Here is a 19,547-nt window from a genome sequence, read left to right on the forward strand (position 1 = left end):
GGTGGAATTTTATTACTTTTTTAATTTAATTTCTTACTTTCCCTATTATCTAATATTAATTTATAATTTTCTAGCTTTCTGATTTCTTAAATTTCCATTTTTCTAATTTTTTAACTTTTTCATTATTTACGTTTTGACATGGCAAAATGAAAGTTATACAATTCGAAAATTTTGTGGCGTATATTATCAAAGTTCTCAAATGTAATTTTATCCATGATCTCTTTCCAAATTTATCAGGGCCATTAGTTCCACCATATATGAGATCATCGGGGTGTTAATTAAAGTATTTATTACACTCAACGAATATAGCCACTTACGAGTGAAACTTTAAATCGCTAAGGTAGATGAAAACTAATTTTATTAATACGGCCTTCAGGCAATCGAAATGTGAAAGTGAATACTGACAGATGCATTTAACTAACGTTCTCACTGGCTCTATAAACTTCTACCATATGGTAAAATGCGATACGTTATCGTTGTGTACAGTCATTCAGGATGTATAGTCATTTGTAAATCAAGTAGCAAACAATTTTATTCTATCGCGATGCTATACAGACAGTGGCCTAGATTAATATTTCCACACTATAAAATTTAATCCTTTTTACCATAATGACGTATAATTTAAGTGGTGATTGTTGTTATTCTTTGCTACCGTTTATATATTTTCCATGAACTAAATTTTGAAGATTTCACACTTGATACCATGATGTTATCTCGACAAGTTTGAATGATTTATCATCAATATCCAATGCCATCATTGCTCCAACTTGGTTACCTTAGTTTTGAAAGAGTTCCAATAGATAGTCTATTTCAACAGATAAACGTTGATAGGGCGAATGTCATAAGAGTTCAAGCGTAACGATATTATCTATTTGAAGTATTTCATGATATACGATGGTCGACCTTCCGTTGCACCCGGAAAATTTGCACTGTGATTATCAGTTTCCTTGCCGTTGCTTTCCAAGCCGGAAATTTCTGAGATTTAATCGATCACGGAAACTAGTAAAAATTTATTCCACCAAGTTTTAAATAAATTTTTACTTAGAATAGGTCAGGATAATTTTCAAGTTCCAATTTATATTTAGTCAGTATAAAAATATTTAATAATTTAAATTAATTTTACCTGATTATTTATTGCAGAATAGAAATGAAATTAATAAAAAAAAAAATGATTGAAGCGTGTAAAAAATTATGTTAAATATTTTCATACCTGTAATGGTAATCGCAAGTTCCAAATAATATTTTTGAATAGTCCGCGCTTTTTCAAATAGGTCACGCGGTGCGACAGGTGGTTCCCGCGCACATATAAACGCCTCGTTCCCTTGCTTTCACTCAATCTTCCTTTCGATCCGCCGTCGCGCGGAGGAATCAGTGTCCGACGATGGTCATGTTCCTTATGAGGCAGTGAAACTAACGATCAATGCCAATGAACTCGCGTGGTAGAAGTGGAAACTAAATGAGCTGAAGTCACGTATAATCATTCTTTTATCGTGTATAAATTATCTCTGTTTATTATTCTTTGCGTACATAAAATCACACTAATGTGTGGCCTTTCTTATGAGAAGGCCATACACGTGACTCCAGTCTCGTGATTTTTAGATACATTTCGGGTCATCTGGATTTAAGATAAATTAGTTATTTTAGGCACAGTAGCGGATCCATAAAAAGAGCAATGGGTGCGATCGCCCTCAAAATTAAGAAATTAAAAAAAAAAATTAATTTCATAATACTATTGCTAACATATTTTTATCAGGTTATTTAAAGAAAAATTAATAATTTATTCAGAGATAGTGTAAATTGTTTTTTCTTTTTAAATACATAAATAATTTATGTGAATTTGATTACTTTGGATGAAAATAAATTGTAAACAAGTCTTAAATCTTGCAAAGAAGGATTTGCAAATATACTTGTTAATATTTAACATATTTCACACCCTCCCCAAGCAGGGATCGTGGATTCATCTCTTATCAGACGAAAGATTAAAAATGACAGCTGAAGAAGTAATTAAAATTACTTAATTACAATTTTAAATTGTATTAAAATGACAATTATTTATATTTTAATAACAGGGATCAAGCGTGTTGAAATTGAAGCGTTTTTGAAACTTCCAAAAATTGATAGGAAATCAAAAAATAAACTTACAAGTCCGAGCAGAGTGCATCCAGGAACAAAGCCGACACAAAGTCAATTAAACGACGAGCAGCGTCGTCAGTTTTTTAAGCTCGTAGTCAAGGCCCTTTGTCCAATTGCGAGCTGTGCTCCCAATTCTATCTTCGTAATTAATTGATGAAAACGCGAAGGTGCATCATCTAGAGACGCGGGATGCATGCTCGTTCATCGACAAGCGTCTTACGACTGGTATACTGTGTACCAGATAAACTGGAGCATACCGTTAGGAGACGTGTACACTTGGTACACGTGGTAATTGGTCCGCTGTCTTCCGATCACTTTGGAGATACTGTTGTTTGCATAAGGTACAACTATGTTGCAAGTTAAGAAAATTGTTGATTTACGACCTTTTAGATATCGATAAGTTTTTAGATAAAACTTAATACAATTTTTATAGAAGAGTAGAAGTATAATAGGTAATTTAATTCCATTTTAATTTTCGATCGCGCTATATCTCCGCCCCCACTATACACTATACCTTTGCAAACATTTTCCTACACCACCTGTGCCTTCACTTATAAAATAATTTAATTTTGAGAATAATTTATGAATTCTTAATTGAATTGTATATTTTTGAGTTTATGGCTATTAACACAAGGGGTGTCCAAAAAATCATGAACCTTATCTTCCATCATTTATATCTCAGAAACGAAGGCTCAGATTGGAAAATGGTAGAAGGCTATTTGGTTTTATTTATCGTGAAGAATTTTCAGTTTTATCTGCACATCTTTAGAGACAGCCTGTACAGAAAGATTCTCCTGCATTCGCGTGAGGTTGTCCAGGAAATGGAACGATTATTACGTCGTCGTGCTGGGTAATTTCGCAAGAACCGTAAGACGAACCGTGTATCGACATTCCAGGATAGTTGCGGAGCAGGAAGCGTCTGTAAAAGGGGATAGGACAACTTCGAATTGTGTCGATTAATGCAAAAAGGTCTTTGCAGGTGCATAGCGATCGCGGAAACACGGAATTGAGGTGTAGTAGAACTTCAATTACCCGAACAGATAAATTCTATCTTATCTTTCTACAGTTTACGTAAAAATAATGATAATAATAATAGTATTGATATGAATAAACTTGGAATTGACTACGCTAATGTAACGAAAGTATCCGAGCATTGACGAACAGAGCCGAGCCCTCTAGAAGCAGCTGGCGTTTCAAAGTTCCTGGTTATTCTAGGATGTTACCAGTCCAATTTGATAGTAAAAGCCCCATGAGAAACGATTTGGTGGAGAATATTTTTTGAAAATATAAAATTAACAAGGCTTCATAAAATATGCGACAGGGTGAAATTTTTAGAAATATGAGACATTCAGACCTTCTTCTAATTAAAAATTAGAAATCCTAATTAATTCAACAGTAAAGAACTTGTTGTCGTGGAAAAAACCGATCTAGAGGAATATTGGAGTTTTTAAGGGGGACCTCCCGTGGACTCACGTTCAGCCTCTAAGCTGATCCAATATACTTAAATGGATTTCCACACTGCTCTTGCATCGACGTCTGCTTAGTATCGTCGAATCGAACCGAAGGAATATTAAAAAATCACCAAACCACCGAAGAAATTTGTTAATCACTTCAAAGGAATCTTAAAAAACTTCTTCACAATAGGTCTATTTTGTGTTTATAAATTATTTAAGTGTTTCTTTTAAATTAATTACCATATTTGTTGCAGTTATTAAATGGAGGTTCATTTGTTTATTATAAAACAATGAAGGAATGATGCAAATTAAGTTCTTTTTTATTCGTACGATTAAAAATAGTGTATAAGTTGTTTCGATTGAAAAAATTGCAAAAATGTAAACTTACCTAGGTTGCAATGATTTTAAAGTGAAAAATGATGCAAGTTGCAGAGTAGAATGATTGGCAGCCGAAAGTGCGGTATCCGTCTGCCAGCGCAATCCGAGTTCCCGAAGCGCTCTGGTGATCGAGTCGGGTACTTCTTATTGGTAAAAGCTAACCAAGAAATGGCGGGGTCGAATAAAAATACACGGATGCCCTAAAACTTTGTCGTTCAAGGCTTACGATCGATCATGTGTCATCAAATTTTCTAGACTATGGAAGTGTGGTTTGCTAATAAAAAATTAAAGATCAAGATGGTGTACCCTCCATAGTCAAAATTTAAATTCGAACTTAAATTTATATCTAATTGAGACTTTTGATAATTATTGGGATTCTCATTCATTTATGGAGTCATTTTCAGGTTAATTAAATTTCTCGAAGGTACATGGTATTGCTGAAGACAGTACAGTCTTTGGGGGCAGATGGGGCGACGTTGGGCTACTGCCCGGGGCAACGGGCGCCCAAGGGCGCCCTACATTCAATTTCTTGAAACAGGTAATAGAAAATGCACCATCTTTGAGCTGGAAAATTTTTATTTGCATTTGTTGTTATTGAGAAATTAGGGGTGGGATAGGGGGGTAGGGTGAAATGCAGGTTTCCAACTTTCTCTATTGCCAAGATGGAACGAGATGAAGATAACTGGAATAGCTCGGATTGAGGATCGAGTTATCGCGTGTTATTCATTGAGGCATCAGGGAGGTATGGTTCTCGTTATTCGATTATGCGATTTACTTTTACGACGTGGAAGTAGCGCAATGTAATGGGAGAAGGAGAAGCTGGAGGTCCAAGTGGATAATGACATCGGTGGATACGTGGTTGGTTTATCAGTTATTCAGCGAACTGACACCAGTTTCATCGCGACGGGTAACTGGCATTCGCGCGTTTCGTGCACTGATTTAAATTTTTCTATTTTAGGGGTTCTTCGCACCCCGAATCAATCAATACGTAGCGATGTACTAGTTCTTCAGATATTTCATTCGCATAAGTCACCAACCACCTGTATGTCATTGAAATCCTGGCATATCACAGGACACGGTAAGAAATGAAATAATTAATAAATAATTATACGCATGTATATACTATATTTTATTAAATTCAATTTTTCTAATGCCCATTGCTACCCACTTCAAAAAATCTTCTTAAGATCAAGTCCCATCACTTGTCATCCCCAATAATAAAATTTTATAACTTTGATAATTTTGCAAAATGTCTCATAAAATTTACAGAATATCAAAAAGAACCTTTAAAGATAATATAGATCAAAATATCAACTCAATATTTATTTCCTTCAGTTTTATTTCCAAATTATAAAATTGGAAATATTATATACACAAGTATTGGGACCAAAATTTGAAAATTTCTATGGGGCTTGTGTGAGCCTAAAACTGTGTTCAGATCAATTTCCAATCGATGACATTGAACAGGAAGTAGAGAAAGGAATTCATACAAGAGGCCGTGTAGCTCACTTCCGGACGGAAGAAGCCCTTCGATTCTTGAGACAGTGGCCACAGGACGAATCTCTTTCGAACGGTTGGTTACAATAGTAGATGACAGGGTTTTTTTCTCTCGTAAATGTACACCACAACGAAGGGTAACTTAAGATGGTCCTGTAGATGGAGCACGTCCTGTCAAAGGGATCGTATTACGTGTGCATATGCGCAGGATTTTCGATTCGCCCGTATCGAGGTGCCTCGGGAGAGATTCCCCCCTGAAGAAATTTGATGTCCTGCTCTGCTAGAAATTCGATTACCAAACTACATCAAGGTTACAGTAGCTCTTCATTAATGGATCCGACCTAAGATACCATCCGATCTACAGTACCGGTAGAAAGTTTAGTAGAAGAATTTAAGGGTGTGGGGGAGTGATTATAATCAGCTTACATTATTAGAGTAATTTTGGTTTTCTTTTATTTTATTTTTTTTTAATTGCTATTATATTGTTTCCATTGAAACAGTATAGTGAAAAAGATGAAAGTTTTATAAAATATTTCCAAACTTTAAATATAATTGTTTCAATGATTTGAATGATGATATCATAGATAGTATTCGCTATTATTCACATACAAACCAGTCAGTTTCCTCTTTCACACTTCCTCAGACGAATCATCGTAAAAGATTGCAACGATGTTTCAAGAAGCACGGCTGTAAGTGAATCATCTCGGATTAGTTAGTTGATTCTGATTCTGCGAATTGAACAAAGATATTCAATCCCTTAGTGAATAAAAACTGTATGAGGGCATGCAGTTAAAATATCCGAAGGATATATTGATTTTGTACAATAGCTTCTTGTTTATTTCATTATAGGATAAAAGGATAGATTAGATCATTTTTAACAGTGGATTTTAAAATATATTTTGTCTTGATAAAAAGAAGAAAAAAGAAGCTTTCATTATTATTAACTGACCATTATTTATTTATTGTTATTTTTAATTGGTCCTTTCGAAATTTTTAAACGAGAACAAAAAAGTTTCTTTTTGAATTATTATGGTATCTCTAAAATGACATTCTGAATTTAAAGGGTCTTCAATGACCCAGCATCCTTCACCCAGGGGTTAACAATCTCCGCTCCTCGAATTAAATTCTAAACTGTAATTCAAGGATCAAATAAACGTGACATAAATTCCAATTAATTTCAATATTCGTGCCCTTTAATCATTTTCATCATGGCCTATCGATCACATCTAATAACAGTTACGAGCGTGTACCATTGTTCCCCTCTGCCCGTCTTGCTAACATCGAGAAAAACGAGACACGCGTGCCACTCGCGATGCATGAATTATGAGCTAATTCCGAAGGAATTAGAGCGTGACGACGTGCCAGGTATTTGTTTTACCTCGTGCCCATAGAAATTGCCCCGGTGGTGTTTACACAGGGCTAATGGCACGCGCGTGTTCCCCCAGGCATTATTGAAACTGAAAACAAATCACGACGGGCGTATCTGTTCACACGTCGAACGTGTTACCGCCATTTTATAAAATCACATTTTCATTGTATTTTATTGTTATCAAAAGCGTTGTTCATGGAAGTATTCGTATCGAAGAATTTGTTATTTTCGAACCCTCGTATGACGGACCATGGAGAGAGTCCCAATTTTAATCCGCTGTTAAAGGGTTAAAAAGTGGCGCGAAAATACGATTCATTTTTTAAAAATAAATCTTCAATTAAAAATAAGGAAAATGCACAGAATTAATTTGCACAGCTAATCAATTTATAAATTGCAATAAAATGGAACATTTTTCTTTTTTAAATTGCACCTGTAATGCATTTTGGTTCCCGATTAAAATCACCGCGTAAAGAAGTGAAGTTAGCTCAGACCGGAAACTTTTGCACCTGACTACGTAATACCTCGATCGAGTAGTCGATCGTCCAGGAAGCTTCGAGCTACTTGCGAAGCCGAATGCGCGACAGTCGCGCGCAAAGCACCAAGCTGAGCAGGAGGTCGCGCGCGCTCTTCGCTTCCTGTTGATACACCGTCGCCAACTTATTCGAACAGTAACGTTCAGTGTCTTTCCAAGTGTCGAACGAGTCGAACTCTTACCTGTCGATTTCTTCGAGAATATTTTCACCACGTGGCAACTCGTGTTGCTATAACGCAACCGTTCTCCCGGTAGCTGTTCATGGTACGTACAAGGAAAATTCATCCTCCGATTCTTCTTTCCCATTTTTCTTTTGTTTTATTATAATAAATTAAATAATTTTTCTGGGTAAAATTGTTCAAGTGCAAAAGGTGCCATGATAATGGTTTTTTTAATAATTGAAATATTATATTTATATAATATGTGGAGTTTCATTGTGGGTATTTGGTAATTAGTATTTCAAATAATTAATTTCGATTAATTATAAGTGTCGATAATTATTTTTGGATATTTGCTAATGGATTATTCTATTGTTTCTTCTAACGGGGAACCAGCCATTTTATATTAAGAATATTAAAGAAATCTTTTTGTAGTTGTATTTTTGGATTTTTAAACTTCAAATTGATATGCCATATGTGCTATTTTGAGATACTTTTATCTCATGAAATCATGTCAAACTTTTTATGTTTTAATATGCATCATGTAACATGCAATTCAAACCAATTGATAATCCATAATGATATTATCTAATAAATTTTAATTAAAAAAGTTATTCAAATTTTAAAGAGAAGATTGTTTCAACACGTGCAAAATATAATATTTAACAAATATTTAACATTATTTTTTCCAACAATTCTTAGTAAATGTTATTGCTAAAAGACATATTTAAACCAGTGACATTAGAAGTAAAAGTGATTCGGATTAACGGAATGTGATGCGTATTACGACATTTGGCATGGCACAGAATTCTTAAGAAATTTTCACAGTAATTGACATGCTATAAGCATTCGTCGATACCTTCTGTTGAAATCAGCACGTATCTTCTCTTTGACTACATTTAATTATCATAATCCTTTTCCTTTTAAAAAAATATAATAATAATATCTTTGTTGACAATCTTTATTACAATTTGTTATCCTTTACAGTTCTATTTAGAGAGAATAAATTAAACTTGGGGCTCTCTCCATGGTCCGCCGTCTGAGGATTAAAAAATCATATATAAGATATTTCACGATTAAGAGATTGCATAATTTTCCTAGCATCATTATGCTTATTTCCAACACTATTATTTGTTTGTATTACTATGGAATTATGTGAATGTCACACGTTCAATGATACTCGCAAAATCCCATTGTTTCTTTAATACCCACAGGTGTATGTGTTATTAGTAGTTATGGCGACTATGGTATGATTCATTGTCAATAAAAGGTGATGAATAATTACAAGGATCCTTTCTGGCTCCACTCGTCTTTTTAACATGTTCGTTTCGAACGTGAAATTACTTTTAATGATCGGTTGCCTTCACCCTGTTTACACCGGCCAGGAAGTTTCACCGGGACAATGATCCAATGACGGTGTATTTCGTCATAGACGTAAATGAAGGATCTAACAGCATGAAAAACTTGCTGGTAGAAACTAATAAATACTTGGGCAAATAGACGGTGTAAAAAGCTCTTTGTTTACGAGCGACTTGGCATGCTCCGTGAACTGGTACATTATAGTTGCTCGTGAAAATATTCCAAGTAAAATAACAGTTTTGGAAATTTAGTAGCAAAATTTGGAGAAAATTAGAAAATAAAATTCTAAGGGATATTAATTATAGATAATTAATTAATGTTAACAGTGATCCAACTAAATATTTATTTAGAAAATATTAAATGGCAAGTTGGATGACAGCTAGGAATCATAAAAAGTAACTGCGGTTGTGAGTCACAAATCGTCGAATATAGTATAATTATCTCTGTTTTCAATGTTACGTGCGATTGTTCCTAGAATGCTATTTCAGAGAGCATTACAAAAAATACGTTTAAAAGATGCTTCCACTTACTTCCTCATTTAAAGAAAAGAATTATTAAAAACAATATTAATTTTTCAAAGTGATCCAGGTTCTTAATTTTGGCCTCTTGACTCATTGTACAATGTATCAAAAAAACAGAATACCAAATTACCGATATGTGATCGATATCGCAAACTGACAAAACAGATCCATATTGGAGACACCTGTAATCACAATGGTATAAATGTAATTTACCTCACTATCATTAATAAGAGAACATCTGTTGCATTTATATGCTCTACTATTAAATTTATCAGAGTCTTTTTTGAATAAAACAAAAGAAAAGGAAAAATAGACAATTTTTGAATGAAATTCATCAACCAAGAGTCATCAGAAGTTTGATGGCCTTAGGGTCCAGGAATTTTCATCCTCTCCTGCTTGTTAGTCCCTCCTCAATTAACGTTAACTTTTTGAATTTCAGGTTGGCGCATGATATGACCCAGTCCCGCGAGGTTTTGGCAATGATGGACGCGCACACAACCACGTTCGGTCGTAAAAGAGGCTGCACGGTGTCTCCGTGCGGTGCATTCCTCTTGACAGCAGCTTTCCTTATATCCTTGGTGGTCACCGGCCTCCTGGTCTACCATCTCGCGCCCTGCCTCGAGGAAAAGGACGCGAAGGCTTGCAATGATCTCAGCAACGCAGTATTTGAGTCACGTGGAATATTTTCTACAGATACTTCCAATAAACAGAAATTAGACGTCAGGTTACCGAGATCCATAGTGCCAGATTTGTACGAGCTAAGACTGATCCCGTTCATCTGGGAGGGAAACTTTACCTTCAACGGTGAGGTAGGTGTCTAACTTTATACAGAGCTTTGATATGTTTCTTTTGAAATAATTTTCTGTTCCATTTGATTAGAAGTTAATTACAATACAGGGTGTTTCGTTTAAAACAGGCCACCTAAATATCTCCTCTATCTCTGAAAGTACAAAAAATGTTTCTGACGTAATCTAAATGGTTTCAAAAGACAAATCAGATAGAAGAACCGTTTTTTATAAATTGTAATTTTTTAATCGTTTTTTTTTGAGGTAACTCGTGTTTAAATTTTAGAGTTCACGGTCACCTTCAAGGTCGTGCTATTAAACATGGATGAATGCACAATAATATTTGCTATAACATACAACAACAAAAAATGTGTGTACATACGTAAAAAACACGAGTGACCTAGAAAAAACGATTAAAAAATTACAATTTATAAAAAACGATCCTTCCATCTGATTTGTCTTTTGAAACCATTTAGATTACGTCAGTAACATTTTTTGTATTTTCAGAGATAGAGGGGCTATTTAGGTGGCCTGTTTTAAACGAAACACCCTGTATACATAGTTTTGAGGGTACAGTGTTTGGAGAATTGTATTAGCTTTGAAGATGGGGTGGATGGGCAGTCGCATATGGCCCAAAAGGGCAGAATTTATTTGGTAATGTATGTTGGAAAATTTAATTGAAAACTATTGTCGCATAGAAATGTAGAAATTTTGTAAATGACCAAACAGTTACGTTCGCATTAGCTGGAGTATTTGACCTCAGCAGGGATGCTCCTCTCCCTTCGAGTCTCTTTGCATATCCTTGAACGAGAATTTCCTACGGACACGAGCAGCATGCTGATTAACATATCTTGGTGATCGTGCGAAAACTGGTTATTCGATCGAATCGATTTCGTAACAGCATACGTGTTGCACGAAGCACCATGTAATTTTCTTGCGCTTTTTCCTGTTTCCCCTTTCACGAAGGAAAAAAATATTTATGCAATTGTCCGATGAATTTAGCATCAAAGGTGATTGGAAAAAAAAAGGTTCTATCCTGTTGACAGCTAACTTCTTTTTATTTAATATAATTGAACAAGCAAGAATTTTGCATTAGAATGAACACCATGAATATTAATAATTTATTGTATCATTTATAGTAATTTTTAATTATTTATTTTTCTTAATAAATTTAAAATTTAACTTCCTTTTATTTAATTTTAATAACTCATTTTGATTATCATTAAATTTTAATACTTTAAATCATTAATGTTCATAATTAGCCTTGGGTTGTCAGTTATGACAAAGGAAAATGTTTTCAAAAGAATAATGCATTCGAGATGTCTTCTTCGCGACTGAATATCCTTGTTTCCCAAATTGATTATTATTTATTCTTCTGAGGCACAACGTAGTTTATACTAAATAAAGGAATTTATGCTCAAACGTTTAATATCAGTTGCGAAACAATCGTGTAACAGAGACCGGTTTCTTTCTTTTTGTACGTTTGAAATGATTGCAAAGAGAAATCGACAAGTTGCTCGTTGTTTCGACAGACAGAAAGAGTTCAAGAGCTGAATAATTAATACATCGACGTTACCATTTTCTTCTTTATGGATTCGGGCAAATTAAATTGTACCCTTTATACCCACAGGAATAAATAAAAATATTTGAATATTTTTAATGCATGAAGACAAGGGTGACACACATACTAAGGACGGCCCTGTTTGGTTCATTTGAATTATTTATAATTGCAATTTTTTGGAATCTACAGTAGGCTCTCGTTATATTGGCAGCTGAACGATTTGATTTCTACAGGGATTTTCAAGCATACTAGTGCCACTTTTTTACTATCTCCCCTCTACCCCCTCTATCGCACCCTATCTCCCCTACTCGCCACCAAATGAGAGCTTGGAAGCTTGACAAGCTCCGCCCCTACAGCGCCGTCCGCGGCGATGTAACGAGAGTCTACTGCAGATAAAATGATGCATAATGAAATAATTGGAAAAAGTAATAAATTAATACTAACAGTATCCCTTTTTTATTTTTCCAGGTGAAAGTCCTGGTGAACGTTACCGAGGACACTAGAAACATAACCCTCCACGCTGTCGACATGATGATCGACGTGGATTTCACGAACATCAAGGAGTACTCAGCAACGAGCAACAACAGCAACACGGTCAGAATCAGGGGTCAGAAGAACGACACTGAACGACAGTTTCACGTGATTAGAACGTCGGACACGTTGAAGAGGGGCAAACAATACGTACTGCATCTAAAGTTCGTTGGATATCTAAAAGACTACTTGCAAGGCTTCTACAGGAGCTCGTACACCATCGATGGTCAAACGAGGTAAATGGCCGAGATTGAACCATTTTATTAAGTATTATCTTCAAATAGAAGTTCACTGATCTATTTCGTGAACGATGCCAGGAAATTGCTCTGATCTACAGGACGCCTCAAAAAAGGTGGTCCTAGAAAGAAAGAAGAACACAAATATCCTTATGAGCTTCCTTTGAAAATAAGATTAATAAGAAATGAAAATTTTTAATCCTGCATCTCCATTGATGCATCGCTTCCCAAGGGAACCATTTTGATTTTTGAAAATGTGACTTTGGCAGATTTTGATAAGTGAGGTCTGTCATGATTTTCATTACGTGTTCCAGATGGATCGCTACGACACAGTTTCAACCGACGGATGCGCGACGTGCCTTCCCTTGCTTCGATGAACCGGCCCTGAAGGCCAGATTCCAGATCAGCATCGCTCGTCCAAGAAACATGACTTCTATTTCAAACATGCCTAGAAAAGGGGAGCCTATGCCAGTGTAAGTAATTACACTCTTTGCTACGTTCCACTTTCAAGTATTAACCAATTTTAACTCTCAGATGGCGGACCATGGAGAGAGTCCTAATTTTAATTTTAATTTGTATTTCATGTTATTTTCATTTTTTATTTTTCACACTGTTCCTTTGAAATTATTCTTTCTTGTTTCTTTTCTTGAGATGCATTTGCATATCTTATGGGTGCATCATTTTTGAAGCAGCCTGTATATTACGCGTAGGCTATCAGAGGCAACAATTTCGCACGATACGCGATATACTTCAGCTGTTTCGTGGATTGACATTGCTTCAACTGCTTGGACTCTCAAGTATTCTCGTGTGTCGGGTCGAATGTACAATTGAAACGAGTAGAATCTAGTTTCAGAGGAATTTCAGGGAATGGAGATGCTCTTCAATTTAGTCATTATTTTCCAGATCATGATCATCAATTTTAATTTATTTCATATTCTAAAATTTACATTGTTGTCATTTTGCATATCCCTAATAAATGATTATAAATGCTTAAAAATAAATTAAAATAATATTGTTAATAACAATTTTTTTCTTTTACATCAATATTTGATTATAGTATATTATTTGTAATTATGTTAATAACACAGCCATTAGTGCAAAGAAAAATTTCCTCATTCAATACCAAAACATTTATATGATATTTTTCACAGCTTTCAATCATATTTTTTTTTCACAATTTTTTCCTGCATCATTTAACTTCTTCAGGGACAAATCTATTAAAGTCGTTACAAAAATGAACTTAATACGATGCTATTTAAAGTGATGTCTGACAATGTTTTCATTGGATTAATTACCTATCTTCTCTACAATGTATTAAACAATAAAAAAATTATTAAATTTATTCAACATTTCCAGACAAACATTGTTTTGTTAATTGTTACCAGGCCTGGTTTACCATCATACATGTGGGACCATTATGAACGTTCAGTGCCAATGTCTACCTACTTGGTCGCCTTCATTGTTTCGGACTTTGAAGTGTTGAAATCCGAATCTGGGAACTTCAGGGTTTGGGCTAGACGCGAGGCTATCGAGCAAGCACAATACTGCTTGAAGATCGGGCCGAAGATACTTGAATACTACGAGGACTACTTCAAGATCGAGTTCCCTCTTCCCAAGATAGACAATGTAGCTCTTCCGGATTTTTCAGCTGGCGCTATGGAAAACTGGGGTCTGATTACCTATAGGTAATTTAAATATGATAGAAATATTAGGACACTTTATTTAATAGGATCATTTTGTTTCAGGGAGACCGCTATGTTGTACCAGGAAGGTGTATCAACCAGCAGCAACCAGCAGCGAGTGGCTACCGTGGTGTCCCACGAGTTGGCCCATCAGTGGTTTGGCAATTTGGTGACACCAAGTTGGTGGACGGATCTTTGGTTAAACGAAGGCTTTGCTAGTTATGTGGAATACATCGGTATGAACGCAGTAAGTTGATGAAAAGGATCATATTTACATGATGGACACTGGACTAAAGCTATATTGTGTCTTTTAAGATCCTTCAGCAGTAGTGTATCTATGATTTTCAAGATGATTCTATATTTATTTGAAAGGTGGAACCAACATGGAAGGTTTTGGAACAGTTTGTTGTACATGATCTACAGAACGTGTTTGGATTGGATGCCTTAGAATCTTCCCATCCAATATCCATCAAAGTTGGCCATCCGGATGAGATCAGTGAAATTTTTGACAAAATTTCATATGGCAAAGGTATTAATTGAAGTATAGTATAATAAAGGGTGCGCGGGTACCCGTACCTCGAGTCGGGTTGGACAGGTTCTCGAAATGTGATTAAGTAATCATATTTGTATTCAGGTGCTTCCATAATAAGAATGATGGATCATTTCCTCACAACTGAGGTTTTCAAACAGGGTTTAACAAATTACTTAAACGCAAAGTGAGTACCCAGCTGTAATATTATCTTACAATACTTATTGAAATATTTATTTAAACAATTGAATAATTATGATTTTGACTAAAAATAGGAATCTTCATTTATTGAATGTTCCACTATTAATTTTCAATTTCTTAACAATAATTCATTTATCGTTAACAGGGCTTATCAAAGTGCCGAGCAAAATGATCTGTGGGATGCTCTGACCAAACAGGCCCACAAAGACAAAGTCCTCCATTCTTCCATAACAATAAAGAAGATCATGGACACCTGGACCCTTCAGACTGGTTTCCCAGTGGTCACTGTTACCAGAAATTATAATAACGGAGCAATAACATTGACCCAGGTTCGCCAATTGTTTCAAACAATAAATATTGCATTTGCATGCCTCATCTCTGAACCGCTATCAGCCCAGGGTATTTCATTCTTAGGAACGTTTCTTACTCCGGAATGGTACCACGATGGTCATAACCGACTCTGAACCCCTTTGGTGGATCCCAATCACTTACACCACCGAACGTCAATTAGATTTCAGTACAACTCGACCTTCTCAGTGGATGAAGGCAGAGAAATCAATTACCCTATCCGATCTGGACTTGAGTCCTTCGGAATGGCTGATTTTTAACATCCAAGAAACTGGTAAGGATGAAACTTTATTTCCATTTTACATGTGCCTACTGCGAAGAGAAATTCAAGTACAGTCTCTGTTCGCAGGATACTACAGGGTGAACTACGACAGAGCGAACTGGCAAATGATAATCAAACAGTTGAACAAAGACTCCTTTAGGAACATCTCGACGATCAATAGGGCTCAGCTGATCGACGATGCGTTGAATTTAGCTAGAGCTGGGAAATTGGATTACGCTACTGCGCTGGATGTGACGTCGTATTTGGCCCATGAGACTGAGTATCTCCCATGGAAGGCTGCCTTCACTGCCATGCACTACCTGGACGACATGTTGATCAAAATGTCCAGCTATGACAAATTTCGAGTAACTATACACCCCTGCACAGATAATCCTTCATAAACCATTCGAATCCCAATAGGAGAACTTTCGATTGTATAGGTCGTCTCAAAAACACTGTACACCTCAAAGATGTTCCTTTACAGATATACGTGCTGAAGTTGCTGGACAACGTGTACAAGCAAGTTGGCTTCAAGGACAATCCTGGAGATCCTCAGTTGACCGTTTTCACTCGCATCGATGTATTAACATGGGCTTGCAATTTTGGCCACGAGGATTGTATAAAGAACGCTGGCAAACAGTTCTACAATTGGCGCAATACACCTAATCCAAACCAAAACAATCCGTGAGTCATGTTACGACATTGCAGGTTGTAATTTAACCTGCAACCCCTTGCTATTACACCGGGACCTGTCACCCCCAATCCCCACTCGTTAAGTTCAATATAGCGCTATATTATTACATTTTGTCTTTTTTAGAATATCACCAAATTTGAAGTCAGTCGTATACTGCACAGCCATTCGAGTTGGCGGGCAAACGGAATGGGATTTTGCTTGGCGAAGGTACCTGGAAACGAATGTCGGTTCTGAGAAGGATCTACTTCTCCATGCTCTTGGCTGTACCCGGGAAACATGGCTACTAAGTCGTTATTTGGACTGGGCGATTACGGAGAATTCTGGGATTAGGAAGCAGGACGTAGGCCGTGTTCTTAACTCCGTGGCGTGTAACGCCATTGGGCAGCCACTGGCATTCAACTTCTTTAGGGATGAATGGGCAAGGCTTCGAGAATAGTAAGTCCTACTTCGAATTTTAAGGATTTCGGATGTAAATTTTGCAATTCTTGTATTCCCTTTAAATAATTTTTCAAATCTAGCCTTTGAATTGACCACTATAATTTAGTTTCCCCTCTACAGCACCCAAGGCGCCCAATTATCGTGCGGCCACTATACTACACCTCAAATACAGTAGCTTCTCGTTATATTAGCGATTGAGCTAGTTCTCTTTTACAGGACCAGTAAATGATTAAAAAAAATAGAAAAATTGTACTAAAAATTTGTATTTCAGCTTTGGAACGTCCCTACTGACTATCAACAATATAATCAAATCAGCCACGAGAGCAATAAACACCAAATACGAGCTCAAAGACGTAAGTATACCACAAGAGGTGTGTTCTATTCTACATAATTACCAAAAAATATACTTTTCTCTTTAGTTATTAGACTTCACAACCGAGCACAAACAAGAACTAGGTAGCGCAACAAGAACGATCCAACAAGCTATAGAACAGTCTGAAGCCAACATCCGATGGGTGAACGCTAGTCACAGTATAATCTATGATTGGCTAAAAAGAAACACCGCGTAACTCTGACAAATATTTTGCATAAAAATGTTGAAAGTTTGTCAGAGAAAGTTCAGATCGACAGCGTCGACGTTTCGTCCCGATCGAACGGGAACTGTTTAAAGCGGTCTGCTTTCGAATTCACGAGAAAAGTATTAAATGTTTTTGTATGTTTTTGTAAATATGCGTCGAATGTTAATGCACAGTCAGTTAAAAAAGTTTCTCCCCACATTAACGTATTGTACTCCCATGAAGTATCGACAGGTTTTAATATCAAAGTGGTGGAACCAACGTATAATGTGTTAACGAAAGGTAACGTTTATCATTGAAACAAATCAACAAAAGAAGCATTTAAATATTAATTAATTGATTTATTCATTGTAAGAATTTATTTTCAACTTTGCAGTGATTTCTGATTAAACACTAGTCAATTATTAATTGAAATTTGTTTTTGTTTTGTTTCAATATAAATTGCACAACGCTAAATCAAATTTAGCAGAATGAATGGTGACTTTTTTGGCAGACTGTACACTCGGGTGCAACCACTCGAAGGTACAGTACCGAGAATGGAGGGCTTTTCTAGGGAAAATAACGTTGTAGGGAAAGGAGGCCCTAGCACTTATAATATTGGACATTTCTTCATAATTAATGTTAGTATTAATATTTGCAGGATTACGATCTTGGGAATTATTATTAGTTCATTATAACAGTAATATAAATTTATTTATCACTTGAAAATTAAAATATCTTGCGCAAACTGAGCATATTGAGTGGTAGAGCCTCCTCCTTCTCCATCGCCATTTTTTTTTCAATGATCCCATCCATGCTCAACACTGTACAATCGAATATTTAGATATTTAAATAGAGTAGCTCGATTCCAGCCAATATATATTCAAAAGCTTATAATTTAAGTATTCGAATTCAGTTTATTGTGTCGAATCATCCATGTCTTAATGTGATTTATGATTTTAACATGGAAGATCAATGTTTTGTGTCTGAGATAATATGTTTTCGTTGTTAACGATGAATAATCGTCAATTTTGAATAGCTTTTGATAATATTATAACAAGTTTGAAACTCAAAACGTTTTTGTACTCATATCATAGGAACAAAATTAATTAATATTCTTGCGTGAATTATTGTAAATTACTTTTAGTGTGTTCAATATTTATTACAAATTTTCTAGTTTGATTTTCATTATGCACAACACGTATTTCAGGTGCAGTGGTGTCATCTTAATTACTATTATTTTTCCCCACATTTTTCAAAGTCCGTCGTGGGACAAGGATTTCAGAAATTTTCTTGACGTCCATCCAATTTTATTATCCGTAAGTTATCATAACTTTCAACTTCTATTTTTATTTCAAGGGAGTTAAGCCAGTGATTACAGATCCAACAAGACAACAAGTTTTTTGTATTTGATGGCTAAAATTTCTGCAAAATTTAGTTCCTTTTTTACCACCAAAGGACGCTGATTCGACATTCGAAATTTAGTTGAAATTTTTCATCCCTTACATCCCTGCAACCTTTACATCTGTTCATCCCTTACATTCCTGCATCCTTTACATTCCTATATCCCTTAAGTCTCTAAATTCCTTATATCCCTGTATCTCTTGTATCCCTTATTATAAATATAATAACATATTATAAAAAATACATTTATGGCCACTGGTTCGCGTAAAGGTAAGTAAAGGTAAGTACAATCTCGTTCCCTTTTTTGCCGCCAGAGGGCGCTGATTCGAGGTCGAAATTTTAGTTCACATTTTTCCCGCTAGAGGGCCAATATCGATGCAAGGTTTAGTTCCTTTTTCCAAAACCAGATGGCGCTGATTCGACATCGAAAATTTAGTTCACATTTTTCCCGCTAGAGGGCCAAAATCGATGCAAGGTTTAGTTCCTTTTTCCAAAACCAGATGGCGCTGATTCGACATCGAAAATTTAGTTCACATTTTTCCCGCTAGAGGGCCAAAATCGATGCAAGGTTTAGTTCCTTTTTCCAAAACCAGATGGCGCTGATTCGACATCGAAAATTTAGTTCACATTTTTCCCGCTAGAGGGCCAAAATTGATGCAAGGTTTAGTTCCTTTTTCCAAAACCAGATGGCGCTGATTCGACATCGAAAATTTAGTTCACATTTTTCCCGCTAGAGGGCCAAAATTGATGCAAGGTTTAGTTCCTTTTTCCAAAACCAGATGGCGCTGATTCGACATCGAAAGTTTAGTTCACATTTTTCCCGCTAGAGGGCCAAAATTTCGGCATGATTTACGAATGTAAGGAATACAGGGACGTAAGGGATGCAGTAATATAAAGGAAGCAAGGATGTAAGGGGTGCAG

General features: G+C 35.8%; 2 protein-coding genes across 11 annotated transcripts in view; one reads left to right on the plus strand and one right to left on the minus strand.

Annotated features, from left to right (window-relative positions):
- LOC117606821 (organic cation transporter protein) overlaps positions 1-4,085 on the minus strand; it is an 11,352-nt gene extending 7,267 nt beyond the window's left edge. Inside the window, exons 1-4 of one of the 9 annotated variants that reach the window (XM_034329771.2) lie at positions 3,976-4,085; positions 2,143-2,480; positions 1,211-1,615; positions 776-975 (exon numbers count right to left, since the gene is read on the minus strand). The gene's annotated coding sequence lies outside the window, so the exon portion shown is untranslated. Of the gene's footprint in view, positions 1-317; positions 560-605; positions 756-775; positions 976-1,210; positions 1,616-2,142; positions 2,481-3,975 lie in introns of those variants that run through there. The other 8 variants (XM_034329768.2, XM_034329770.2, XM_034329769.2 and 5 more) reach the window with 8 other exon arrangements.
- Positions 4,086-4,844: 759 nt separating this feature from the next.
- Positions 4,845-17,974, plus strand: LOC117606818 (Suppressor of ER stress-induced death). 2 transcript variants are annotated; one of them, XM_034329757.2, is made up of 15 exons: positions 4,845-5,043; positions 9,841-10,210; positions 12,216-12,514; positions 12,829-12,987; positions 13,900-14,199; positions 14,260-14,443; positions 14,569-14,725; positions 14,831-14,912; positions 15,072-15,255; positions 15,341-15,548; positions 15,624-15,901; positions 16,021-16,220; positions 16,354-16,665; positions 16,940-17,021; positions 17,088-17,974. In XM_034329757.2, exons 2-15 carry the CDS (start codon positions 9,854-9,856, stop codon positions 17,235-17,237), a joined length of 2,952 nt encoding a protein of 983 aa, XP_034185648.2. In that variant the 5' UTR covers positions 4,845-5,043; positions 9,841-9,853; the 3' UTR covers positions 17,238-17,974. The 2 variants fall into 2 exon arrangements, with proteins under 2 accessions (XP_034185648.2, XP_034185647.2); XM_034329756.2 differs by lacking the exon at positions 4,845-5,043 and adding an exon at positions 7,406-7,627.
- Positions 17,975-19,547: the final 1,573 nt, after the last annotated feature.

This window comes from Osmia lignaria, chromosome 8 (assembly GCF_051020975.1).
Source record: "Osmia lignaria lignaria isolate PbOS001 chromosome 8, iyOsmLign1, whole genome shotgun sequence".
Lineage (NCBI taxonomy): Eukaryota > Metazoa > Arthropoda > Insecta > Hymenoptera > Megachilidae > Osmia > Osmia lignaria.